General features: G+C 39.2%; 1 protein-coding gene across 1 annotated transcript in view; it reads right to left on the reverse strand.

Annotated features, from left to right (window-relative positions):
- ttn.2 (titin, tandem duplicate 2) overlaps positions 1-27,116 on the reverse strand; it is a 177,049-nt gene that overhangs the window by 115,711 nt on the left and 34,222 nt on the right. Inside the window, exons 41-70 of the mRNA XM_053626263.1 lie at positions 13,612-13,890; positions 12,875-13,438; positions 12,393-12,674; positions 12,016-12,294; positions 11,602-11,883; positions 11,213-11,491; positions 10,839-11,126; positions 10,414-10,692; positions 10,017-10,298; positions 9,654-9,932; positions 9,265-9,543; positions 8,881-9,159; positions 8,487-8,774; positions 8,089-8,367; positions 6,423-6,704; positions 6,029-6,310; positions 5,639-5,917; positions 5,270-5,548; positions 4,887-5,174; positions 4,485-4,763; positions 3,897-4,178; positions 3,412-3,690; positions 3,026-3,307; positions 2,659-2,937; positions 2,164-2,451; positions 1,711-1,989; positions 1,333-1,611; positions 945-1,223; positions 526-813; positions 126-413 (exon numbers count right to left, since the gene is read on the reverse strand). Of these exons, the coding sequence (XP_053482238.1) occupies positions 126-413; positions 526-813; positions 945-1,223; positions 1,333-1,611; positions 1,711-1,989; positions 2,164-2,451; positions 2,659-2,937; positions 3,026-3,307; positions 3,412-3,690; positions 3,897-4,178; positions 4,485-4,763; positions 4,887-5,174; positions 5,270-5,548; positions 5,639-5,917; positions 6,029-6,310; positions 6,423-6,704; positions 8,089-8,367; positions 8,487-8,774; positions 8,881-9,159; positions 9,265-9,543; positions 9,654-9,932; positions 10,017-10,298; positions 10,414-10,692; positions 10,839-11,126; positions 11,213-11,491; positions 11,602-11,883; positions 12,016-12,294; positions 12,393-12,674; positions 12,875-13,438; positions 13,612-13,890 (8,730 nt within the window). The remainder of the gene's footprint in view (positions 1-125; positions 414-525; positions 814-944; positions 1,224-1,332; positions 1,612-1,710; positions 1,990-2,163; positions 2,452-2,658; positions 2,938-3,025; positions 3,308-3,411; positions 3,691-3,896; positions 4,179-4,484; positions 4,764-4,886; positions 5,175-5,269; positions 5,549-5,638; positions 5,918-6,028; positions 6,311-6,422; positions 6,705-8,088; positions 8,368-8,486; positions 8,775-8,880; positions 9,160-9,264; positions 9,544-9,653; positions 9,933-10,016; positions 10,299-10,413; positions 10,693-10,838; positions 11,127-11,212; positions 11,492-11,601; positions 11,884-12,015; positions 12,295-12,392; positions 12,675-12,874; positions 13,439-13,611; positions 13,891-27,116) is intronic.

The following is a 27,116-nucleotide window of genomic DNA, read 5'->3' on the forward strand; positions in this document are numbered from 1 at the left end:
ATTTTGAAGGGACAAGAGCAAGCCAACAAAAGCATGATGATCTTACAAGAAGAAAAAGACTGAATTTACAAAGAAACAGTTGATTTAAGAGCAGACAACCACATTTATAAGCAGCCACCAAATACCTTTCACAGTGACCTCTGTTGAACATGAGTCCTTCCCCATATCATTACTAGCATGGCAAGAATAGCGGCCAGAGTCAGCCTTATCTGCTTTCAGAATAGTCAATTGCGGGGTGTTTTCCACACATGATATCTTATAATTGCCCCCTGTGCGGATATCTTTATGATCCTTTGACCAAGTGACTTTTATAGGTAATGATCCAGTCATGTGGCATTCCAATTGCACAGTATTTCCAACTGAAACATCCACGGGTGAAAGCTTTCTATCGAACACGGGTGGGTATCTTGGCTCTGAGATGTAAAACAATACAATTAATTCAAAGCCTCAGACACATTAAGAGAGGTTAACATTTTAGGTTAAGAACTACACATTGATAAATCATTAATATATACATGAGCAGACCTTGAAGTGTGAGCTTGGCTCGACAAGAGGCAGTTCCAACAATATTTGTTGCAACGCAAGTATATTCTCCAGAGTGTCTCATTTCTCCCACTGCAATTCTCAGGACAGCAGAGTTATCATCAAAAGTCATAGTGTACTCTGAGCTACTCTTTAGAGCTTCACCATCTTTAAGCCAAGAGATCTCCAGTGGAGATGATCCTGCAACACGACACTCAAACTGGACACTATGTCCTACAGTTTGTTGAATGCTAGTAATTTTCTTGGGGAAAGATGGTGGTGTCTTGGCCTCTGGAGAAAAAAAATAAGTTAAACAAAACACAGTTAAAAAGTTACTACATAATTAATTCATCAATTAAATGACACCTGAAATAAACAAACATTTAAGAGCTGAAGAAATTGGTTTCAGACATAACGTTCACCTTGTACAGTTAAGTGGCAGCTAGAAGAAGCAGATCCAATGCTGTTTTCAGCCTTACAAGTGTATTCTCCAATATCAGCTTTGGAGGCTTTGGCTAATTTCAAACAAGCAACACCTTTGGAGTACTCAATTCTACAGCTTGGAGAAGATCGAACTTTGCCATCCCCTTTGAACCAGGAGACTTTGATGTCAGGAGTGCCCCCAATCTGGCATTTTAGAGAGACCGCATCACCTGCAGTCACTTCCATAGGTTCCAAACTCTCAATAAAGAATGGTGGCTCTAAAAATCACACATACACCAGGAATAATAAGAAAGCATGCAAATTATAGTTCCTCCAAGTCTAATAAGAATATAATAATAATTTTTAAATAACATTAATATTAAAAACCTAAAATGGACACTGTTGCATCACAGGTGTCATAGCCAGCTTCATTGGAAACTTCACAGGAGTATTTTCCTCCTGCCTCTTTATCACTGTTGAGACACTCCAGGATGCAGGAGGTCTCAGTGGTTGTAATATTGTATCTATAAGATGAGAAGATCTCCTGGCCATCTTTGTGCCACTTCACCAGAATCTTAGGGCTTCCAGCATATGTGCATTCAAGTATCATTGACTTGCCCACTTGAACAGAGATGTTTTTCAGCTTTTTGACAAAGCGTGCCGCTTCTGATTAAAACAATTAAAACAATTATACATAAAGTTGCTTACTATAACATGGGCACAGCTGTACAACGTTTCAATCAGACAGTCACTATGTCAACTAACCTTTGACAAAAAGAGTCACAGGGAAGTTTTCCTTCCCAACATCATTAATTATTTGACAGGTGTATTCTCCTGCATGAGATTTGTCAATTTGAAAGAGTTCCAGTGTAGCTATGTCTCCTTTCAGTGCGATCTCACAGGCTCTGCTAGACACAATCTCTTTACTGCCTCTAAACCATTTCAGTTTTAATGGGGCACTTCCTCTCACAGTTGCAGTGAATGAGACATTTGATCCCGGAAGTGCCTCAACTGGCTGAGGGAACGTCACAAAAGATGGAGGTTCTGCAATAATCATGTGAGAAAAAAAGAACATTGTTTATGGACCTGAGAAAGTTACCCCATGATCAAGGCCAAATAAATAAATTGCAAAAAAAAAAAAAAAAAAAAATGTGACCACATAACTTTTCATGAAGGAATTTTCATGGGGTAAGAGTTCTCTCAAATCTAAATACTGACCTTTAACATCAAGTGAGGCAGTAGTTTCAGCAGTTCCAGCACTGTTCACTGCTTTACACTTGTATGAACCTGCATCAGACAGTTTTAGAATGGGCAGCTTGAGCGTACAGGTGTTCTCAGCAAAACTAATTTCATAGTTTGGCCCACTCTCAATCTCCTCGCCATTGTGGTACCATGAAATGGTAAGAGGTATAGAACCTGAGACTTTGCAATTCAGTTCAATAGGCTTATCAATGATACTGTGCATATCCTTCAATTTTCTTGAGAATGCAGGAGGGATAATTTTATCTGTTTAAAAAACATAGTTATTAGTTATGACTGCGATGCAAATATTCTGAAGATATACTTCACCCAAGAGATAATCATTAAAGAAATTCAGTGGGGACTGTTAAGTATTGTGCAAATAAAGTTTAACAACCACATTCACTGACAGTTAAAATATTCCTGAAATGTCAGTAGGTGGCCAATTAAGAAAATTCATATTAGGCTACTAACCTAAAACACCAAGGTGCATCTTGCAACTATCACTTCCGACTTCATTTGAGACCTCAAAGGTGTAATCTCCAGTATCACCTATGTCTGTGGACAACACCTTAAGACTGGATATCTTTTTGGAGAAGGTGATTTTGTATTTCTGTCCAGAAGACAGCTCCATTCCATCTTTATACCATTTTGGTTTAAGCTCTGGGGTTCCAGATATAGTGCATTCTAAAACTGCTGGGTCACCGGCTGTGACATTTATAGACTCGGTCTTATCCAAAATGGCAGCGGGCTCTGAAAATTCAAAAACAACCATCTGGTCTCAGAAAGATTCACTTTAAGAAGAAAAGCAAAAGAAGATGAATAAAGGAATTCTACAAACCTAGAACAGTTAGGTTTGCCATGCATTGTGCCACACCAGCATCATTTTTAATCTCACAGGTATACTTCCCAGCAGTGGTTGAATCAGCTTTAAAGATCCTCAAAGTTATCTGGTTGTTTTCAAATGTAATTTTTCTGTTGTCACCATCTCTAAGAACATGGTCCTTGTCTTGTACCCAAGACACATTGATTGGCTCAGAGCCTTTGACAGTTGCCATGAGAGTAACTTCCTCACCAAATTTGACTGTCATATTGGTCAGTTTCTTGACAAAAACTGGTGGTTCTAAATGGCAGAAAATGATAATATCAACAACAGATTCATCTAAGAAACCTAAACAGAGGAAGCTCTATTCATTTAACAGTTTTCACTGTTTTGAGTTCACTAACCTCTGAGTTTCACCATTCCTTGGCAGGTATCACTTCCTACATTATTTGAGGCATTGCATTCATATTCACCAGCATCTGATGCCTCCAGTCCAAGAATGTGAAGAGTAGCAGAGTGTCCCTCAGACACAAATTTGTACTTTCTACTTTCCTTCAGTTGCTTTTTGTCTTTAAACCAGGTTATCTCAAATGGCGCATGTCCCTTCAGCTCACAGCTAAGACTGGTATCTTTGCCTTTCAGTCCCTCTGCAGGTGAGGGCACTTTCTGGAAACTTGGTGGTTCTAGAAATATATTTAAATTTAATTTTAAGATGAGCTGACCTGCATACTGTTAATTGTTGTTTGAACCAAGATTACTTCTGAACCAATACTGGTTGAGCAACAGTTAACTTTACAAGGCATTAAGCAGATCATATATAAATGTATTAGTTATTTAATCATAGTATATGTCTATCTCACTGGGTAAGAAAATTCACCCACTGGCTAACCTTTAACTGAGAGAATGGTGCTGCAGCTCTTAGTTCCTGCATCATTTTGAACTTCACAGGTGTACACTCCATCGTCATCACAGGTGGTGCTTAAAATCTCAAGCACTGCCATCGAGCCATCAAAAGCCATCATCATGTTTCTAGTCTCAGTGACTGCGTTGTCATTTTTGTACCAGCTAATTTTCAAAGGTGGTGTGCCAGTAACTTTGCATTCAAGCTGGAGTGGCAATCCCATCTTTAGAAACTTTGTTGCTGGTAGTTTCTGCACAAATTCAGGTGGTTCTGCAAAGGCAAAAATGTCATAAGTTAGCTTAATCACACATTTACTTACAATAAGTGAGGACAGAAGAAGGTTTCAAAAATGAAATGCACAAGATGGCTGCCAGAAATAAGCATGTTGATGAAGAATGAAAAAGATGCAAGATGAGCAAGATGATGAACAGACTGCAGACATATAGTGACAAATATAGCAACAAAAAGATGGCAAAACAAGCAAAATGGACAGCATTGTAAAATGCAAAATAATAAGAGATGATTATGAAAACAAATTAAGATGGTGACAGTGCAGCAACAAGAAAAAAGTCAGACCTTTCACCAATAAGCTTGTGGTACATTTCGCTGTACCAGCATCATTGCTAACTTGGCAAGAGTATGGCCCGGTGTTCGAAAGTCCCACAGCATAAAGATCTATGAAGCTTGAAAGGCCCTCGAGGCCAATAAAGCAGGATGGTCCAGTAATCAGTTCAGTATCTTCTTTGAACCATTTCACTGTGAACGGAGGTGTTCCTTTAAAGGTACTTTTAAAACGAACAGTGGTATTTGGTATGACAGCCTGCGGCTCAGGCACCGCCACAAAGCTTGGGGGTTCTAAAATTTTTTCAGAACAGAAATACAGACAATGGTGTTAAAGAAGTGGCAGTCATCAATGAACTTTAGAGTAAATTTGCTTGAAATTTGAATATAAATCTGAATGGCATTATCTCATCTGACCTTTCACCCTCAGTGTTCCACTGCATTCACAACTGCCTGCTTTATTTGTAAGTTTACAAGAGTAGGTTCCAGTGTCTGCCTTCTCTAGACGCTCAGTCTCCAAAAAGACACTGTTGTTGTCCTGAACCAGTTTATACTTGGTTTTTCCTGTAAGTTTAGTTCCATCTTTAAACCACTCCACAGAGATTGGGAGTGAGCCAGATATATTGCATGACAGTTTTACTGGGGAACCTAGAATCACCTCCATGTCAGTCAGGGGTTTGATGAAGGCAGGAGGAATTGTTTGTTCTATTTGCAAGACAAAGAGAGGTTAAAAATAAATGCATATGTATCGGGATTTAAAAAGGCTTTTAGTAATTTAACATATTGAATAAAACACTAACCTAGGACATTTAAAGTCACTTTACACTTGCAGGTACTGATGTAGTTGGAGACCTCAAAGAGGTAAGTTCCTCCATCATCTAACTGTGCAGCCTGAATCTTAAGGTTACTGATGTTATTGACAAAACTGAGGCTATGTTGTCTGGATGGGACCACCTCTTTGCCATCTTTACTCCATTTCACTTTCAGTTCGGCAGTGCCTGTTACCTTGCACTCAAAACTGACTGGATCTCCAGCAGTGACATTTATCATTTCAGGTTTTTCGATAATCTGGGGAGGCTCTGAAGTTCAAAAGAATATATCAATGTAATCAGCTGCAGTAAAGTTTTAAAAACTCATCGAAACTTAAATACGTGTCATAAATAACCAACCTTGAACCAAAAGAGTGGCAAAACACTTAACCTGCCCTGCCTCATTCATAGCCTGGCAGGTGTATCTTCCACTATGGTTAGACTGGCACATGGGAATTCTTAATGTAGCAACATTATTCTCAAATGTTCTCTCAATCTCAGCGTCTTCCAAGATCCATGTTTCATCTTTCTGCCATTGTATGGTCAGAGGAGGTGACCCCTTCACAGCACATTTAAACTCTGCTACATTTCCCAACACTGTAGTAATATTCTGGATCTTTTCTACAAATGATGGTGGTTCTGGTAGGGAGGAGTTTTAAAAAAAATAAATGTTAGTTGAGTTGTTCAAGTGTGTTGTTCAAAATGCCAGTAAAATTCTAAAGGTAAAAAAAAAATCAACAAAGAGTCAACCTTTTATGCTTAGTGTTGTCCTGCATGAACAACTTCCAACTTCATTTGAAATAATACAAGCGTACTCGCCAACATCCAAGTCATCACATTTCTGAATGTCAAGTAACATTAGCGAACCATTTTTTTGAGAGAACACATGTTTTGTGCTTGGCATGATCTCCTTGGAATCTTTTTGCCAGGTTATTTTAAAAGGAGCTGTGCCTCGAATTTGACACTCAAAAGAGGCATTCGAACCTTTCACAACCTCTACAGGGGCGAATGGCTTTACAATAACCGGTGGCTCTGTAATATGAATAAAAGAGATGCACAACATGAAATCTATGTACATCACATGCCTGTATTTCTGAATGCTCAAATTAACTATTCATCTGTAAATGTCAAAGTATGCACCAACCTTTCACTTTCAGATCCATGCTACAGCTCTCACTACCCGCCTCATTGCGGGCCTCACAGTAATACACACCACTGTCTTTAAGATCAGCACCAGTAATCTCAAGTCGTGCCAATGAGTTGACAAAACTAATTTTATGCTTGTCGTCTGGACTTAAATCGTTACCGTCTTTAAACCAGTATGTGTCTATTTCCGGTGTGCCCGCAACCTCACACTCGAAAATTGCAGACTGACCAGGTTTCACTACTGAAACTTTGTCTGGCTTTCGGATGAATTTGGGGGGTTCTGCATATAAAAAAAGAAAGAGATCATATGTACTAATTTTATTTATTTGAGTTCTCAATCACAAATATAAATGAGAAGATGTATTAAGACTAGAGATGCATAGATACCGTATCTGGTATCAGTTCAATACGGTGCTCATTTACTTGTACTTGTAAAAGGGAATCATGCTAATGCACTGTAAAACCGGATAAGTTCGTTTAACTCAAAAAATCTGAGGAAACTAATTACCTCAAAATTTTTAAGTTCCTGGGATAGGCTCCAGGTTCCCCGTGACCCTGAAAAGGATAAGCGGTATAGAAGATGGATGGATGGATGGATTTTCAAGTTGATAAATCAATTTCTTTAAGCCAAATACACGTAAATATAACAAAAATTCATTTTAAATTACAAAGTTTGAGTTAAATTTGCGTTACGTTTAAGTGTGTTTGGCTTAAAGAAATTGATTTATCAACTTGAAAATCCATCCATCCATCTTCTATACCGCTTATCCTTTTCAGGGTCATGGGGAACATGGAGCCTATCCCAGGGAACATCGTGCACGAGGCGGGGTACACCCTGGACAGGGTGCCAATCCATCGCAGGGCACAATCACACACACTCACACACCCATTCATAAACTACGGATACTTTAGATATGCCAATCAGCCTACCATTTGGACTGGGGGAGTACCCGGAGGAAACCCCTGCAGCACGGGGAGAACATGCAAACTCCGCACACACAGGGCCACGGTGGGAATCGAACCCCCGACCCTGGAGGTGTGAGACAAACGTGCTAACCACTAAACCACCGTGTGCCCCAACTTGAAAATTTTGAGGTAATTAGTTTCCTCAAATTTTTTGAGTTAAATTAACTATCTGGTTTTACAGTGTGGACAACCATCATGAACTGGTACAAGTAATGATGGCAATCAAAGTAAAGCAGACTACAAACTGTGCTCTGTAAAAATATCAAGAGGAGGTATTGTAGCATCTCCCTAAATAAAATAAAATTAACCTGATCATCGAGCGGAATCATTAAAAATGATTGCAAGGTGCAAAGAAAATGCAGAGAAACTGTCATGCTTGAGGACTCGATGTGCAATGCACAGCAACTTGTGCTCGTTTTTTAATAATCATTCAATTTGATAATAGTCTGTGTGCCCAGGACAGCCATCCTTACGTGCTCTGTTAAACAAAGTTTAAAGGCTATAAACATTAAATTTATCAAGAATTCATTACCAGCAGCACATGCCAGTAACCAACAAATACTGAGCTAAATAAAATGCCCCATGATGCCCCTGATTGCTTAATAATAAATAAGCTACTCATTTCATTATAGGTATCTATGAGTAAGAAAGAATGGTATCGATGCATCCCTACTTAAAACTGAATTGCTGTGAAAAACCTTTGACAAAGAGTGTTGTTTGGCAGGAATCTGAGCCAACGTCATTGCTTATTTCACAAATGTAGTCTCCAGAGTCTGATGGCTTAGTGAAGAACAGCTCGAGAGAGCCTGAAGTGTCATCTTTCTGAATGGAGCAATCAACCCCAGATAAGACCTCTTTTCTATTTCTGAACCACTTGATGGTCAGTGGGGGAGTTCCAGACACAAGTACACTGAATTTCACTCTGGTTCCAGTTATGACCTGCTGTGACTCAGGTTTCTCAATGATAACAGGAGGTTCTGTTTATTAAAAAAAAAATTAGTACATTAGGTTTAGTAAAATTAAAGATATGAGAATGTAGGCAGATTTACAGGTTTATAATGCAAGATTTAGACATTAATGATGGGAAAATGCAAACCTTTAACTCTTAAGACACCAGAACACTGGGCACTGCCTGCTTTGTTTGCAGCAATGCAGGTATAATTTCCACTGTCCAAACTATCAAGACGACTGATTTCCAAAGATGCTGCGTTCTCAAAGAAAACACATTTATGTTTTTCATTTGTCTCGATCTCCTTGTTCTCCTTAAACCAAGTGATTTTTATAGGCAAAGATCCTGCAACCAGACATTCCAACTGTGCAAAGGATCCTTTAATACCTTCTGATTGTTTTAATTTTCTTGTGAACGATGGCTTAATTATTTGATCTGTTACAATAACAAAAATATAGAATGTGAATGAGTACATTGTCCTGAGACATAATGTATATTTTTTTAATTAAAAAAAAAAAACCACCTTTGTTAACAAACTAACCTAGTACTGTTACACAGGCTTCACAAGAGCTGCTGCCAACATCATTTGAAACCTCAAACCTATATTCGCCATCGTCATTCCTCTCTGCAGAAAGGATCTTTAATATGGAGCTTGTGTCAGTGCTTTGTATTTTGTATTTTTTGCTAGATATCAGTTCTTTTCCATTCTTCAACCATTTGGCTTTCAGGGATTTAGTGCCTGAGAACCTGCACTCCAGAGTGACTGGATCTCCTACTGTGACACTGATAGACTTGGCCTGCTCTGTAATATTTGCTGGCTCTGTAAAGTATAAGAAATATTGTTGTGCCAATGCATTAACAATGTGTTGACACTAGGTAATCAAATCTAAGTATGTGTTTACTTCAAATAATAATCAAATCAAACCTTTGACCACCAAAGCTGCTGTACAGTTCTGACTTCCAGCCTCATTCTGAGCATGACACGTGTACTTTCCAGAGTGTTTTAAATTTACATTAGAGAAATGCAGCACTGCTGTTCTGTTCTCAAAAGAAATCTGGACATCCTCAGAATCTTTGACCTCATGGTCACCTTTTGTCCATGACACTGTCATAGGCAGTGAGCCTTTCAGAACACATAGCATTGTAAGCTCGCTGCCTAGTAAGGCATCCATGTTCTCTAGCTTCTGCGTGAATGATGGTGGCTCTAATAAAAGAAAAATAAGGCATATACTTAGAATCTGAAAATGTAAGTCTACAGCTTCTGCTAATGAAAATGTTTGCCGTGGTTTCAAATAGTTTCAAAGTCATAATAACCTTTCAATATAATTTGACAATCACACGAGGTCTGTCCCACTTCATTTGCTACTGTGCATTTATATTTGCCAGCATCTCCAGGTTCAAACTTGAGAATCTCAATAGTAACTACATCATTCTTTATGCCAATGATATGCCGGCGGTCATTTCTGATCTGCTTTGAGTCTTTGAAGCACGAAACCTCAAATGGGGGTGTTCCTGAGACAGATCCCTCAAGCACAACATCTGAGCCTTGGACAACTTCTCTGGATTCAAATAACTTAACGAATGCAGGAGGTTCTGGGGTAAAAGAATACAAAATAAGCCAAAACTATAGCTGATAAATAGCTAGTAAAATATTTAAGATGATCCTCTCTTACATACCTTTGACGGTAACCAAGCAACTGCATTTGTCACTGCCAGCATCGCTAGACGCTACACAAATATAATCCCCGCTCTCTTCAAAACTACAACTGGATATCTGCAGTGTAGCAACTGAGTCAGTGAAGGTCATTTGATATTTACTACTTGGGCTGATTTCTGTATTATTTTTGTACCACGTAATAGCAATTTCAGGACTGCCAGTTACTTTACACTCCAAAACCACAACACTGCCATTCACTGCTAATTTACTTGAATCAAGTTTCGTCACAAACGTTGGAGGCTCTAAAAAAAGAGAATAACATCATATTTATGATAATCATGCATAAGAGTGGTAAAACAATAACAGTACATAACAGTAGTAAAAACATAAAGAAGCAAAGAGGATAAGAAGAGGCACCTTTCACAAATAAGACTGCGGTGCATGAAACCCTTCCTGCATCATTGGCAACTTGGCAAGTATATTTGGCAGAATGTGATGGCTTTACAGAGTGCAGTGCCAAAGAACTTGAAGAGGAATCTTTCTTGATGAAACAACTACCTCCAGTTAATATCTCGTTCTCTTCCTTGAACCACTTAATAGTAAAACTTGGTGTTCCGGTAAAAGCAGCTTTCAAAACAACATTAGACCCCGGAATAGCATCTTGAGATTCAGGTTTCAATGTGAAGACTGGTGGCTCTGTTTTCAGTTGCCAAGAAAAACATCACAGGTAAATCACTACATACATATATAGGCATGGTATATGTATTGAAAATAATGTACCTTAATTACTTAAAATACTATAAGGTAAAGATATAAAGTATCACTGGAGCAATTCTTCTAACCTTTAACAGATACTGTTCCACTGGTCTCGCTATGCCCTGCAGCATTAGTTGCATGGCACATGAAAACCCCAGCATCAGCAGGCTCTAACTGGGATATTTTTAACAAAGCGGTGCTTTCTTTCATTTCAGTTTGGTACTTTATCCCAGTTGTGATCTCCTTTCCATCTTTGAACCAAGATATTGTCATGGGCTGCGACCCTGACACCTTACATTCCATCTGGATATGTCCTCCAAGGTTACCATCAATCTTTTTAAGACTTTTCGTGAAGGTTGGAGGTATAATTTTATCTGTTCAAAAAATGTTTTCACAATTAAAAATTAAAAACCTGCACAGTATATATACACAAGTTTGAAAAAGAAAAAGAAAAACTAACCAAGAACCGTGACTGAGCAAGAGCAGTGGTCTTTTCCAACCCGATTAGAAACTTCCATTGTGTATTCACAGCTATCGCCCCTCTCTGCCGAGAGGATTTTTAAGCATGCTACATTGTCTTTAAAAGAGATTTTGTATTTTCGGCCTCCTGTCACTTCCTTGCCATCACGAAGCCATTTAACTTTGAGATCTGGACTTCCTGACACAGTGCATTCCAAAGATGCAGAGTCTCCTGCTGTTACACTGATGGATGGCGCTTTATCAACAATTCTAGCAGGTTCTGAGATATTTAGAATAAGAACAGAATTAATATTTTCAATCTTCTAATTGTTGCCTGTTGTTGATAAGTGCATGCTAATATTTCACTTTTGCTTGTTTGTTTTTTCTAACCTTGAACTGATAACGTGGCTTCACTTTTTTGCTGGCCAGCCTCGTTTTCAGCTTGGCATATGTACTTTCCATCATGGTTCATGGCTATTTTTGCAATTGCCAAACTGGCGATGTTGTTTTCAAAAGTCATTGTAATATTAGGATCATCGCGTCTGAGTAGCTCAGAATCCTTTAGCCATGTAACAGTTATAGGGGCTGAGCCTTTAAGAGTACCCAGCAGTTTCACAGGACTGCCCAAAACTGCAGTTGTGTTTTCAATCTTCTTTACAAAAGATGGAGGGTCTGTATAAAAGAAGAACATTTTAAACTCATTCTGTTACACAGAAAATGTATGAGATAAGAAACAGAAAACTTACAGTACATACTTATAGTATATACTATTTAAAAAAAAAAAAAAAAAGATCATTTACAAACCTTTCAGTCTGGCTAGTGATTTAGAAGTTATTTTACCAACATCGTTTGAAACAACACATTGGTAGTCCCCAACATCTGAACTGTCAAATGATTGTATTTCCAAATATGAAATGGTGTCCTTTGTAACAATGTTGTGCTTTTTATCAGTGGTCACTGGTTTCCTATCCCTAAACCAAGTGACATCAAATGGCGGAGTGCCAGTAACTTCACACTGGAATTTTGCAGCATGCCCCTTGACCACTTCAACCATTTCTAACTCCTTTTTGAAAGCAGGGGGTTCTAAGAGTAATAAGATAAAATTGTAATAAAAATGCTTTAAACAGTGAATAATAAAGTGTTTGCATTCTGAATCAAATGCAATTCCTATTATCACAAACCTTTAACAGTCAAGTTGGTGCTACAGCTTTCACAGCCAGCCTCGTTCATTACTTCACAGGTGTAATTTCCACTGTCAGACACTGTAAGATCAATAATCTCAAGTGTAGCTTGACCATCCTTGAACATGATTTTGTGTCTTTCACTGGAACTGAGTTGTTTGTCATTTAAAAACCAAGTGACGTGGAGCTCAGGAGATCCTTTAACAGTGCACAGTAAGCGTGCAGAAATTCCTTGTTTCCACAGGATTTTAGGCTCCAGTTTCTTAACAAATACCGGAGGTTCTGAGAAAATTCAATTCACATTAAATCAGCTGTACACTGCAAGAGAGCTCAGAGAGTTCAAGAACACACATGCAGAAGAAGATAAAGAAGAAAAGTGGGGAAGAGAAACATTTTGCATCATCCAGAGATGAGAAGGGCTGGTTTAAGCTTTCTTTTCTTGGTCAAAGCAAAGCAAATTAAGCGCAAATACAGTATCTTACCTTTCACTGTAACCACAGATGAGCAGCTGCTGCTTCCAGCATCATTTGTAGCAGTACAGACATAAGTGCCTGTATCTTTAATCTTGGTCTTTGGGATATCAAGGCTGACCACTTTCTCATCAAAAGACATTTTGCTATCCATAGTGTTATGGAGTTTCTTGCCATCCCTTGTCCAAGTGATGCTCACTCCTATATCTTCATTTACCTGACACTCAAGCCGCAGTGGGTTACCCACAGCTACAGAAGTTGATTCAAAGGTCTTGACAAAACTGGGTTTGTCTATAACTCTCATTTCAGTGCAGCATGTAGCCATGCCAACACTGTTTGAAGCTTTGCAAAGGTAAGATCCCTGATCACTTTGCTCAAGCTTTGTGATCTCAAGACAATGCTTGTTTTTCTCAAAAGACACTTTATAGTGCTCATCGGGCAAAATATCAATGTTGTCCTTGTACCATACAACATTCATTGGTGCAGAACCAGTGATAACACACTGAAATTTTGCTTGTTTGCCCACAAATAATGTCATCGGTTCAGGCTTTGACACAAATTCTGGAGGGAAAACCTCTATAAAAAACAAAGTTGAGAACAAGAAAAAAAGAAAAAAAGAAAGAAAGAAAAAGAATTGATTTGTACAATATTAAACATAATGTTAAATTTCATTTTCAAACAGAGATTCCACAATTACATATTTCAATAATACCCATGCCAAAAAATACAGAAAGGTAAAGGTCTCTTACCTGTCACAGTCAGGTTAGCAGAGCAACTGTCACTACCATGTTGGTTCAAAGCTTTGCAGATATACTCTCCACTATCAGCTTTCGTTGGACTCAGAAGCTCCAGAGATGATGTGGTAGAGTGACTGATGATCCTGTACTTGTCACTCTGTCTGATCTCAGAACCAGACTTGAACCACTTGAAGGTCACATTTGGAGCATCTTCAATCTCACATTCAAATTTGGCAGGGCTGCCAAGATTTGTCTCCAGTGCATGGATTTTATGCCTGAAAACAGGTGGCACTGAATTGTGCACAGGGAGGAAAAAAAAAAACAATTAGTAGAATGAATGTAATGTATACTAAATCTTGAAATGTAAACATAAGCTCTGCATTTGAAATGAACTTAGTTCTGCAGAATATATATATTTTTTTTTACCCCATCTCCTTATACACCAAAATGTAAGCCAACAGAACTTAATTCATTTCAAAGACAATTAAAAATTCCATGAATGATGAGATGTAAAAATCCAGGCGTGACTGTGGAAGGAAGTTTGTGAACAGGTTATGGGAAATAACTGATCAATGAAGAAGAAAACCAAGACTTTATGTCCTGGAGAGCATGCAAAGAGAAGTGCGCAGTGAAGAATGGACCATGGAGGAGATACTGTGCATATTTCCTGGGTGTTCAAGTCCAAATAAGCCGTGAGTAAGACCGCCACCATGAAAAGGTGATAAGCATGAGATGATTTTGAAAGGGATCCAATTGTTAAGAAGTGATGAAGGCTAGAAGGTGAAGTCATGCGCACATGTTTGTGAATAATATGACCAGATCAGACGTGTGAAGTGTGGGTTTGTAAAGAGGAAATATCAAGGCGATGTCTTCACATCGAACACTGTGCTCTGTTCTATTAGTTGAGCATATTAATATATCTTTAAGGGTAGTCTGAAGAACTCAAAATGAATGGTTAGTCATGGGTGATATGACATGGTAAAATAATCCCCATAATCCAACCTCTTGTGACTACTGTGAGCCTTGATGATGTCCTTGTTGTGCCAGCTTCACTCACAGCCTCACACGTGAACTCGCCTTCATGTTTTTTCTTGATAACCTTGTCTATTACTAGTGTATAGGTGTCCCTGTTTTTCGAACACTTGAACTCTTGGCCAGACTTGATTTGTTTTCCATTAAAAAGCCAATTCACCTTTGAAACATGCCTTATAGTAACGGAAAAGGTTGCTTTAGAATGTTCGTCAAGCGTAATGTCCTCTAAAGTACTTTCAAAAACTGAGTAATCATCCCTAACTGTTTCTTCTTGTGATATGAGTGTCTCTTCCATTACATATTTCTGCATTCCTTCTCTCTTAATGAGAACATCAGGTTGTTCAACTGGTACTTGCCCAAAAGACACACTAGTTGTGATATCTCCTGCACCTACATCTCTCGTTTGGCTTTTTACTGTCACTGATCTGATTTCCTCTTTTTCAATATGAACAGATTGCTTCAATTCCATATTTGACTCTGTGGACAGCTGCATCATTTCACTCCTAGAGTCTTCTACAACAGTTTCTTTCTGAAAACTAACAGACTGGAAAGTGGCTGTGGCTTCAGTTTTCAGAGCAGCTGATTGAGTTTTAGGTGGCAGAAGTGCTTCCACATGTTCAGTTAACCGCACAGTCTCTACCATTGGTGAGAGCCTTTCTTTGGAGGTAGCCCTGCTAACTTGTAATCTCTGAGGCCTGTCGATTTGCATTGTTCCTGGCTGCTCAGACGTAAGAACCTGATGCTCACGAAATACAATGGAATAAAATGCAGCCTGAAGTTCACTCTTGAGATCAGCAGTCTGAGGATACTCTCCCTCAAAAGCAATTGTAATCTCAATGGGAGCATCTGCAGTTGTAATAAGATATGTGAATATAAAATACTTGGGCTCCTTCTGCACTTTCACTTCCTGCACTTCAACAACTTCTAAACGCTCAACCACATCTGCTAGGATTAATGGTTGATCTCTAGCTACAGCAGATGCAAGCATGTTTTTCAACTGGTGCTTTATGTCTAAGCTATGTGTTTTTGGTGCCGAGATAACAAAAGTGAGTTCCTTTGGAAGAACCTGGCTTTCTCTGGACTCTGACACTAGTAGAGCACCCATCTGCTGCTGACTAGTCACTGCTGTGGTAGTTTCCGATTTTGTAATATGCTGAGACACTTCACCTCTTATAACATGCTTCTCTTCCATTAATATTGACTGTCTAATGGACTGTCCCTCTTGAATCTGAACAGCAAAGTCTTGTTCTGCAGCCTCAAGAGAAATAGTACTCTCAGTAGAGATTGCCTTCTCCTCAACATGAACAAATTCTGATGATATTTTAGGCTCTGTCTTAGTCGAGCATGTGTATTGCTCAACTACACCCAAATTCTCTGTATGTCCTTCCTCCAGATCTTGTCTGTCTGATACAGACATGGCATGTAAAACATTCCAGTGATCCTCTTTTTGCACTAATGCACGCTGTTGCTTAACGTCACTGGCAAATGTGTTTTCTTTTGGTAGTTGCATTGGTTCTGTGAACACTTGCAAAATGTTTTGAGGTTTTGGTTCTTTCCTGATTTCAGATTGAAATCCTGCCACAGAAACATTAAGAGCACTGGAATAGTCGGCTGTTAGCTCCCTTTTCTCCTCTGTAGTAACTGCATGTTTGCGGGCCTTTTCCTGTCTCAGAACTGCCATCTGCTGGTCTGGCTGCTCTACTGAGAGAATCCCCTCTTTCAATAGCATGCTGTCTGGCTGATTTGCCTGTAGATGCAAGGGGGCAGGAACCTCTTTCTGAGGGACTATGGAAATTATTGTCTCTTGAACAGATAACGGAGTTGACTCTTCACATGTAACAGTCCCCTGCTCATCTGTTGAAACTGTGTGCATAAGAGTAGGAGATTTTCTAACTTCTGCTTGCTCAGGACTTGGCCTCTCACTACTGAATCTACCCTCAGAGGGAAGAACTGCCTGATCGGTAAATATCTGTAAATTAAGTACCTGTTCCTCTTCACTCTGTGCCTGAACTGAAACAGCACTGTCTAAACCTGGAATTATACTTGTTTTATCAGCTTTGAGTTCATTTGTTTCCTCAGCAACAAGAGCTGACCTTAATACACTATCCTTAGCCAGAGATGCAACCTCTTCATTTGGTCGCTGCATAGATAATTTACTCTCTTTTGATAGCATTTGCTTGGTCTCGCTTACTGAAAGAAGGACTGGTTTTGAGGATTCTTTCTTTACTGATGACTGAATGGCTGAATCTAAAACAGAGATATCTGTTGCATGTCCTTCAGTAAGTTGTTGTTTTTCTGTGGAAACTGCTGAATACAATATTTTAATACCCTCTTTAACTTGGTAGCTCTTTTCTGCCTCGGTCTGTGGTATAATCTGTGATTGCTCTTTAACAATTGCGAGGGTTGTCTCTACCTGATGACTTAACATTTGGTGTTTGGGCTCAGGAGTAGCTTTTAGCTGCTTTTCTTCTTGCCTATCTAGAGGCTCTGCTTTAACTATTGTTAGAGGAGTCACATGCTCTGTTATAGCAGACATACTCTTTGAAGGCTGCTCCACTGCAATGTCAAGCTCGGTAACTTCAGGACTTTTAATACGGTCAAAATGCTGCTCTGTGAAACCTTGGTTTTCTTGAACAGCAGTGGTCATTGCAGCCATGTGAAGCTGTTTCAGAGGTGTTGCCACAGCTGATTTTGGCTGAGTGGGAGCTGTAGTTACTCTTTCCTGCGTCTTGTGAGACTGCAGAACTGCAGCTTGGCGAGTTACCTGCTCCTTGTGCATGGTTGCAGCTGAAACATCGATCTCACAGAAAGTACCTACTTGCTCACTGGCTATAGTGTGCTTATCTTCAGTGCCAATGGTATAAATCATCTGGTGTCCTTCCTGCACTCGGGTTCTGGCTTGAATAGGAAGACTTACACTGTACAATCGAGATTCAGTTGCTTCTTCAGTTTTGGACACTTTATAAGCCTTTTGTTCCTTAACTAGCTGCTGTTGATGAGACACCGAGAAACTTTTGCGAAATACAACCAATTCAGCACTGCAAGTTGCCTCTCCGAAACAATTGGAAGCCCTGCAAGTGTAGAGACCACTATCCTTCTGCTGTGCATCAATCATGATAAGAAAACCAGTGCCATCAGGGTCTGTGACTACACAACAATTTGGGCTAGGTTTAATTTGATAACTACCCTTAAACCACTGAACCTCTGGATGAGGCGTCCCTGTCACTTTGTACTGAAATTTTGCCTCATATCCCTCAGCACACTGCACTGACTGGATTTGTGTTGTAAAACGGGGTGGCTCTCCAGGAATTTTAAACATTTGCTCAACCCACTTCTCTGCCAGAGATAAATCACTAACTTCTACTTTCAAAGTTGTTGTGCAGGTAGTCTGGCCAAATCTGTTACTGGCAATGCAAGAATACTCGCCCTCAAATTCTTTTTTAACCTCATTGATAATTAGACTGTATTCATTTCTTTCCTCCACAAATTTGTACACAGATGAAGAAGTAATTGATTTTCCATTGTGAAACCACTGAACTTTAGGTTTTGGCAAACCAGATACAGTGACAGTAAACCTAGCTGAACTGCCAACTGTGACTACAGATGGTGTTAACTTGGTTACAAAATCAGGTATTTTCTTTTCCAAAGAACTGGAGTAATGTTTTTGTTCTGGCTTGAGTTCAAGTGTTTTAGCTTTTTCAGGTAATTGTAGAGAAGTGCTGAAGGTTTCTTCTTCTTCTTCTTCTTCCTCAGTCTTCCAAGTCAAACTAGAATACTCTGTATAAAAATAACGGAGGCAAAGATTCAACAAAATATCCACACATTAAAAACTTAAGTATTTCATGGGAAAGAGTGGACATAAATCCACATTAAAAGAAAATGTTCAAAGAAATGTCACACATTTTTTTTGTTTGTTTGTTTTGGCATAATTTTATTTTCATCTACCCCAATGTACACACCTACAATACACACAAACACACAGATATATAATCAACAGAACAATAACTTTATATTTCATTAATTTACACTTCAAATTGCTTTGTTCCTGAATTGCTTTCTTCACCCTACTGAGTAATGTACATTTGCACCCAAATATTTTACTTTGTCCCACTGACACTACACCTAGAAACTATTTTTTTTTTGTTATTTACAATTGCTTGAATGTGCCTGTAACATTTATAAAAGGTCAACCTATACAACACAATTAAATATACATTAAAATATGTTTTTGCATGATAAATGTGACACTTTTAAATCAAAATTAACCTTGCACATTTTTCTAGGATATAGAGTAATAAATATTAAATACGTTTATATATTATTCACATTTTTCATCTTAATTTTATAACAACCTGCAAACATATTAGTAATAAAATAAAGAGGAAAAAAAAAAGAAGAGTAAATGAATGAAATCATGCGATTCAGTACATTAGGACATTTACTGAAAAATATCCTAAATCTTATTTCCTTTTATCTAATATTGAGTTGTATACATGCAATACAATGTAATATTTGATCTGCTTTCTTGAAATAAAACTGGATTCAATGTAAGGACACATTCAGCATCTCCCTCTCTTTTACGCTACATTTGCAGTATTTTGCATGATTTTGAAATTAAATGTTTGCACCTAGAGCTCAAATAAATAAATTGTGTTTAATTTAGAGACAAAGTCTGCAGCTACAGAATAAGCGTAAATACATATTGTTAAAAATAAGCTATTTGAATTGGCACGATAATGTAATGTTTCCATTTAAAAAACTCTAAAGAAGCAAATAACTTAAATAACCTTGAGCAAGGCCATTGTTTCAGTGCTGCCTGCTGCATTTAGGATAATGCATTTGAATTCACCTGCATCACTTTGAACTGCATTTGTTATAAGTAAGTTGAAGTGCCCTGATGCTTTCTCCTGAATGATATATCTAGGGTTTGTCACTGGGGCACCGTCTTTGAACCACTCTGCTGTAGGTTTTGGTTTTCCACTCACTAAACACTGAAGCATCACAGGTGTTCCTACTGCTGCAGTGACATTTTGCAGTGGTATTATACATTTCGGGGGTGTTTCTATTACTTGGAATTGAAAACTACACATTTTGGTCGATTTGCCTTTGAATTCTATTTTGTCTTCTTTTGAGGGTTCAGCAAAGACATCAAAATTGATGCTAACGTATTTCTCTCCCTGCTCACTGACTTCATTATCTGTCATAGCTACTAGTCGTACAGCTTTCTGAGACTCGTCAGCTTCCTGAGGAAACTCAAACTCAAGCTCAATCTCTGATGGTTGTTCACCATCAAATGACGAATTTCCAACAACCAAGTCAAACTTCTGGGGCTGAACCTTGGCACTGCCTAGAGACACAGCAGTGAGTTCTCTTCCCCTAGCCTTCCCTGAACAGGCTTGTGGGTTTAAAACCATAAGCGAGGCCCTACAAAGTGTCTCGCCCACAACATTAATAGCTCGACATGTGTAAATGCCACTGTCCTGAGTGTTGACTTTTAGGATCTTGAGGAAGTGATTGTCTCCATCAGAGCTATGAATGTACTTTTTCTTATCATGAGGGATCTTCATATTTCCTTTGAACCATGACACTATAGGAGTAGGGATTCCCATCAAAGAGCATTCAAACATTACAGTTGTATTTTCAGGTGTCTCTATGTCACATATCGGGTTGATAAAACGTGGTGGCATCTCTGTGACCTCAAATGCTATTTTGTAGTCTTCGTTTTCTTGAGCTATAAAATCCATGTCACCCTCGTCATATGTACTTGGCAGAACATCAAGAGATATTATCATACTTTTGTTGTCGGATGTGTATTCTGGTATTGTGACAATTTTGACCTGTTTCTCAAACTCTTTCACCTCATTCTCATCCAATTCAACCTCTAATAAAATCTCTTGTGGGGAGGGAGACCTCGATGGATCCTCATCTTCTTCGACATCAAATTCAATTACATGCTGATGGGTAACAGCAGGGGGTGCTAGCATTATCCTTGTCTCTTGAGATCTCACAACAACCAGAGCGACACTTTTTGCTTCACCAACATAATTAATTGCCTCACAGATATATTCACCTTGATCGGTTCTTGCGATGTTATGAATTTCCAATGATATATTATCACCATCTCTTTCAATTCTAGTTCTGTCATCTGGGACAAGCCTAGTTTTGTTTCGAAACCATTTTACCTCTGGAGATGGTAGTCCAAATACTTCAGCACAGAATCGTAATGTGTCACCTTCAAAAACTCTTTTTTTGGTAAGAGGTTTAAGAAATGCTGGCGGAATTCCTTGTACCTTCTCCTGAAGGCTGCCTAAGCCTAACAAATCACGACCCTCTGGAAGAATCATGTTCTCATCAATAGTAAATACTAGGGGTGTTGTTTCAATGCCCTCATCATCTGGGGACCTAAGAAACTTAGCCGGAGAGTACAGTCCTTCACTGGAGCTACTAGGTGGTCTTTTATGTTCTACTGGAGAAAATGGATATTCAGGGGGTGTCATGGCACCACTAGGAGTCTCAGTGGAGGTGTGGAAAGATTCAGGTGATTTTGGAAATTGAGAAATTTCGGTGGATGATGCGGGTGTGTAGAAACGCTCGATTTCTGCTATCTCCTCACTGAATGTGCTTCCTACTTCAATGGACATCTCTGACTCTGGTGACAAGGGTCTTCCCCAGTCAGATGGTGGGTTATAAAAGTCATAAACAGCACTAAAGGTCACTTCTTCCTCTTCAAGTCTAATACCAGCAGTGCCAGGATTCACAGCTTTTTGTTGCTGCTGCTGTAGACTTTCGGTTGCAAAGTCTTGAACAGATCCTTTTTTGCCAGCCTCTGATTTCTGTTTTACCCTAACTGATTTAGCAATTTCTGGTGCATTTCTCAGAGTGCCAGCACCTTCCTGTGTGCCAAAATGGCTTGTTTCAATGTTTGACAGTTTATAGTAATTTTCACCCTGACTAATTGTGTCAGTTTTTGATTGTACAGGCAGCTCAACTTCATTTGGCTTGATTAAGACAGGGATTTCTTGAGTAGAAAAAGCTCTGCTATCTATCTCAAAATGACTACCACCTGGTCTAATAAAGGCCCCTATTGTTTCCTTTTTAATCACATTCTCTCCTTGACTGGTTTTTATTTCAGGACTGCCAAGACTATCTGTGACATTTCTCATTTTCTCAGGTAATATTGCCTGGGGTCTGATTAAAGTAGGAGAGTGCTGGACCTCAGTGACGTGTGCAAGGGAGACAAAATGATGCAAATGACTAGAAGCTGGCTTGCCCTCAATAGATATGTCTTCAATGGATGGTGCTATACTTTTTGTAATAAAGGTTTCTGTTAAATCTGGACTACTTCTTAACTGAGTCATCTTGCATGTAGCTAATGAAGAAAGCATATTTCCAGGCATAATTGAGGATGTCACTCCTTCTCCATGCTGTTGGATCTGAAGTGCAAATTCTGGAATGTCCTCCACAGGGTAATATGGCTCTACACCCGATTCTACTGTGTTATCATCCGGCTCTACTATGAGAGATTTTGGTGTCTCAAATGCTTGTTTTAATTTTGACACTCTTACTTCTGCCCCTGATGACTGCAAACCACAACCAGTTATAACAGGTCCACCTAACTGAGGAGCTTGTTTAACCTTTGCAGCACCTTTCTGCAGTACAGAAGGTGCACCAGTAACTGGAATAAAAGGGTTTATGAGAGATTGTGTATTTTCTTCAGTTGTCACAGGTTTATAAACCTCATAAGCACTTTCCTCACCTTTAGCAGGCAATTCTTTGGATGCTATGGAAGTGCCTATTAATGTTTTAGGCCTAACTGCAGGAGTAATGTTACTTGAGAATCCAACACATCTTGTCTGCTCCGTCATTACCAATCTAGAAGGAGATCCAATGTTGCCCATTGTTGCGGAGTCAAAAAACACATCCGCTACACTTTGTACGTGGCCAAACTTGTTAGCGGCAGTACATCTATATGTTCCTGCATCAAGATATGTAAAATTATGGATGTAAAGCCTATAAATTTTGTCATGCTCATCAAACTTGTATTTGCCTGTGCTGGGGTCAAGAGAAAGGTCATCACGCCACCATGTGACATGAGGTGCTGGTTCAGCAGATATTATGCATTCAAGCATGGCAGACTGGCCCTCAGAACAGCTAATGTTCTCTAGCTGTTTAAAAATCTGAGGTGCCTCACCAACATCATCAAAAGAAAATGTGAACTTGTGCTTCATAGTTTGAGAAGTGCCGTCATCTGGTGGAGCCTCAATGGTCTTGGCAATGGGCTCAAAAATGTCCTCACTTGTATCTAGCACTGGTGTTGGGGCGGTTATCCTGATTTCTACAGGAGAAGAGTGCGTATGTGAATCAGAGGGGCAAGGAACATAGATGACTGGGTGAGGTACTTGCAAAGAGAATTTTTTGTCTAAACCAAGGTTCATAAATGATTCAAGTTCTTCATTTATTGTTTGTTCTTCAGCCAAAACTAATTCTTCTGTCACCTTCACTTCTCGAGGACTTTCAGGCCCGTCCTTGTGTTCATCATCAGTTACTTCTAGCATGCAAGAGATACTGGCTTCTCCATGTTTGTTTGAAATATTACATGTAAATGTGCCTTGATGGTCTTTGGTTGGATAGTAAATTGTCAGTGTTGATGATTTTTCTCTTGTTCGCACATCAAAGTCTGGATCTCTTATTATAGGCTGTCCATCTTTAAGCCAACAAACCACTGGCTTTGGGGCTCCCTGAAACTGACATTGTAGATCAGTCATTTCTCCTCTTCTTACTTTCATATTTGGCAGTAAAGTTGTAAGAAAGGCTGGTGCACCAGATTTCACTGTTTCATCTAGAATGGTGGTAGGTTCTTGCTGTGAAAGCAACTTTTGACTCTCCGTCATGCTACAGACCTCCATATGTTTTGCAGCACCTTGATAACCTGAAACTTTCTCATACATTTTCTGGCTTTCAGTCCACTTCTCACTGTTATCCTGGGGCAAGTTTTTATGATAAAAATGAGTGCTGGTTTTGTCCACATCGAAGAAAGCCTTTGATGTCATTCCACAATGAGCAGGATCTACTACATGCACATTAGTGGATTCTAAACCATCATCAGTTTTCTGAGTCAAAGGTTGAAGATGCTCAGTGATCGTCCAGTTAGATTCTAACTCAACATTTTCTTCCTGCTCCTGCTCAGTTAGAATGTCTTGCTGCCATTTTTTAATGCGTGTAGCTAGAGCCTCCTCTTCACTGACAAGATAGTCACTTTCGGTTTGTAACTTTTCACTATCCTCATGAGAAATACTCTGAAATTGCATTTGCATTTTAGATGTGTTCAGCCCATAGTCTTCAGTGGGATCGTCAGTATAGAACATTTCCTTTGTTGTTCTTTTTGACAATGATTGACTGCTTTTGGATGGCTCAACATCTTTGTTTGCAGCAGTATCCTCAGCATTCCCCACAAAAGTCACATAATCAGGCTCCAAGGGACCTGCATGCTCTTGTTCACTCAGAACATCATGTTGCCATTTCATTATCCTTTGCGTCAAGGCATCCTCCTCACTAACATAGCACTCACTCTTACTTTTTAACTCATTAATTCTCTCACGCGATAAATGTGACTCTCTTCGTGGCCCATGTTCTTGCACGTACTTTTCTTTTGCCGATCTTGAACCTTGTATGAATGAAGAATCTCTCTGAGGAACAACTGCAGGCCCTTTTTTGTATTTTTCACCTTCAGATCTGTGAAAATGAGTTGCTTTTTCTGTGTCTGCATGAGTCTGATTCCATTTCCTTACCGGTTGAGCTATGGTCTCCTCTCCACTCACTGTGAGGTCACTCTTATTTTTAAATTTCATTTGGTCTTGCATCAAAAACAGCTCACTATGTGTTTCATGCTCACTTGAAGGCTTGTCTTTGGCTGAAGGCCCTAAAAATGACGAAACTTTCTCAGTTAAAGTTGAAGGTTCTGTCCTCTGAATTTCATATTCAGATGCAACAACAAGAGGTTCTTTGTCTTTAGACCACTGTCGTGTAACACCCTCTGCCTCACCATGGCGCCATTTCATTACTTCTTGGGTTAAAGTCTCTCCCTTACCCATCAAGAACACCCTTCCACTTTTTATCTCAGACATGTCCGCTTGTGATGAATACCTTTCACTTTGTGTCGCTTTCTCAGGTCTGAGCTTTTCTTTGACTGAGGATTTTACAACGTTCGTGAATGAAGAATCCGATATCAACTCATTTGGACTGTGATGCTCATCTGGGGGTTGTTCTTTGGCCAAAGATCTTGAAGTGTTTGTGAATGACAAATCCCTTTGTGATACAGGTTGTTTTTGATTGATTTTCTCATCAGGTTTATGCAAATTAGTGTTTGCTTTAGACCACTCAGATGTACCAACCTCTGCATACCCCTGTTGCCATGCCACTGGTTGGGCCAAGATCACGTCTTCACTTATTAAGACCTCACTTTCACTACACTCACCTGCTTTCTGTTGTGCTTCACATTCAATTAGATCCTTATCTTTGGGAGAAGCCACAGTCAATGAAGAGACTTTTTGAGTTACTGCTAGTGGTTTGTTAAGCATTTTATCTTCAAATGTATGAACACTGGAGCCTTTTGCTTCAGACCTTTCCGATGCACCTGCTACTGTTTTATCTGACTGTACACCCTCTTGCCATTTTCGAATGCGCTCAGCCAAGAACTGCTCTTCAGTCTCTAAGCATTCACTTTCCAAGTTTTTCTCAAGGACATTCTCTATAGACATTGCTCTTGGTTGTAACTGCTGGATAGGAACAAGTTTACTGTCCTTTTGTGGAACACTACCGCTAAGAAATGTTTCTTTCACTGACGTCAGAGATTTGCTACTGGATGGTTCTTTAAATGTGGATTCCTCATATAACGTTTTTATCTGTTTAGGGATGTTTTGAGAAGCTTCACCTGCCTCAAGCCATTGCAGCACAAATGGTTCTTTTGCCTTGGTTTCTTCTTCCCATTGTCCAAGAATACTGTCTGCACCAACCGCAATGTTATATTCTACCTCCTTTGTTGTCTCTTCTTTTGCGTTAGCTGTCTGATCCAATTTTATTTCAGATACGTCTGTCATGTTAGGTTCCTTAGTTCTGATGTCCACTAGAGGGAGCTCACCTCTCATCATTTGTATTGTCCTGGACCTGGACTGCGGTTCAAAGGAGTGTTTTACCCTGGATTGTGTGGGTTCTACTGACTGTGTCCCAAGACCAGTGATTCTCTCCAACCTACTTTGAAAATCTGCTGAACGTCTACTCAATGCACCCTCAACCTGTTCACTTTGACGAGCATGTTGGGAGTCTGTCAATGAAGATGGCTTTACCCTGTGCCTTTCTGCAAAATCTGTGTAACTAGTCTCACTTGTGACTGATTCCAAGTCAAATTCAGTTGAGGACATTGTTGATACCGAAAGCCTCTTTTTCTTTTTTACAGCTTTTTGTAAAAGATTAAGCTTTGCTCTAACCTCTCCATGAAGACTGTCTGTGTCACTAAACCTATCACTGTACCGATCACTGCATCTATCACTGAATTTATCACTAAATCTGTCGCTGTACCGGTCACGACCAGTAAATCTGTCACAGTAAATGTCACTGTACCTATCACTAAATCGTTCACGTTTTTCAAACATAGGGGGTGGAGAACGAGCACGTTCTGAAGCAGTTTCAAGCTTGCTGTCTTTTTCAGGGGCTCTTGACGGAGATGAAGTCCTAAAATACATTGTGCGGAATAAAGAACTCTTATGTCTGTGATGCCCCCTTGATTGTTCTTTAGATGTTTTATCAAATGGTGATCCAACACATCTTAGATCTACTCGAAACTTTCTTTCTTTTGTTTGATCAACAAGAGAATCTAAGCTTGAACAGGACCTGTCTGAACGTCTTGAAAGACTGAAACTATTTGCCTCTTGCTCCTCCCTTAAAGACACAAGCAGTGATGCTGTGGACTCTGCAGATCCCTCTGTGTTAAAGGCCATTACTTTGTAGCTCCCTGAATCTTTATCTTTAATGTTATTGATGGTTAAGATTGTTAAATGCACATGCATTTTACTCACTGATTGTATTTTACGACGGTGCTCCTTTTGAATTTGCTTGTTATTATGAAACCATAATATTGTGGGAGGTGGTCTAGCAACTAGTTTGCATCTAAAAGTAGTGATCTCGCCCTCCAAAACAGATCGATATTTTAGCTTTTTAACGATAGAGGGTTTAATATTTTCAGTCCCATGCTCTGTTATTAAACCAACATCTAAAACTTCTTCAGGATGTGGTACAGCACCATGTGGCTGTCTTTCTTTTTCGGAGCATTCGGTTCCTTCATTATAAACCAATTCTGTAAGAGAAGGGAGAAAAATTTCAGCAGAAATACCCAGCTTGCTAAAATAACTGAAATGTATTTTAAATGTGATATAATATTAATGGAAATATTAAAACACATGCATCAAGAACACAAAGCCAAAAAAATAAAA

This window comes from Ictalurus furcatus, chromosome 6, assembly GCF_023375685.1.
Source record: "Ictalurus furcatus strain D&B chromosome 6, Billie_1.0, whole genome shotgun sequence".
NCBI classification, from domain to species: Eukaryota; Metazoa; Chordata; class Actinopteri; order Siluriformes; family Ictaluridae; genus Ictalurus; species Ictalurus furcatus.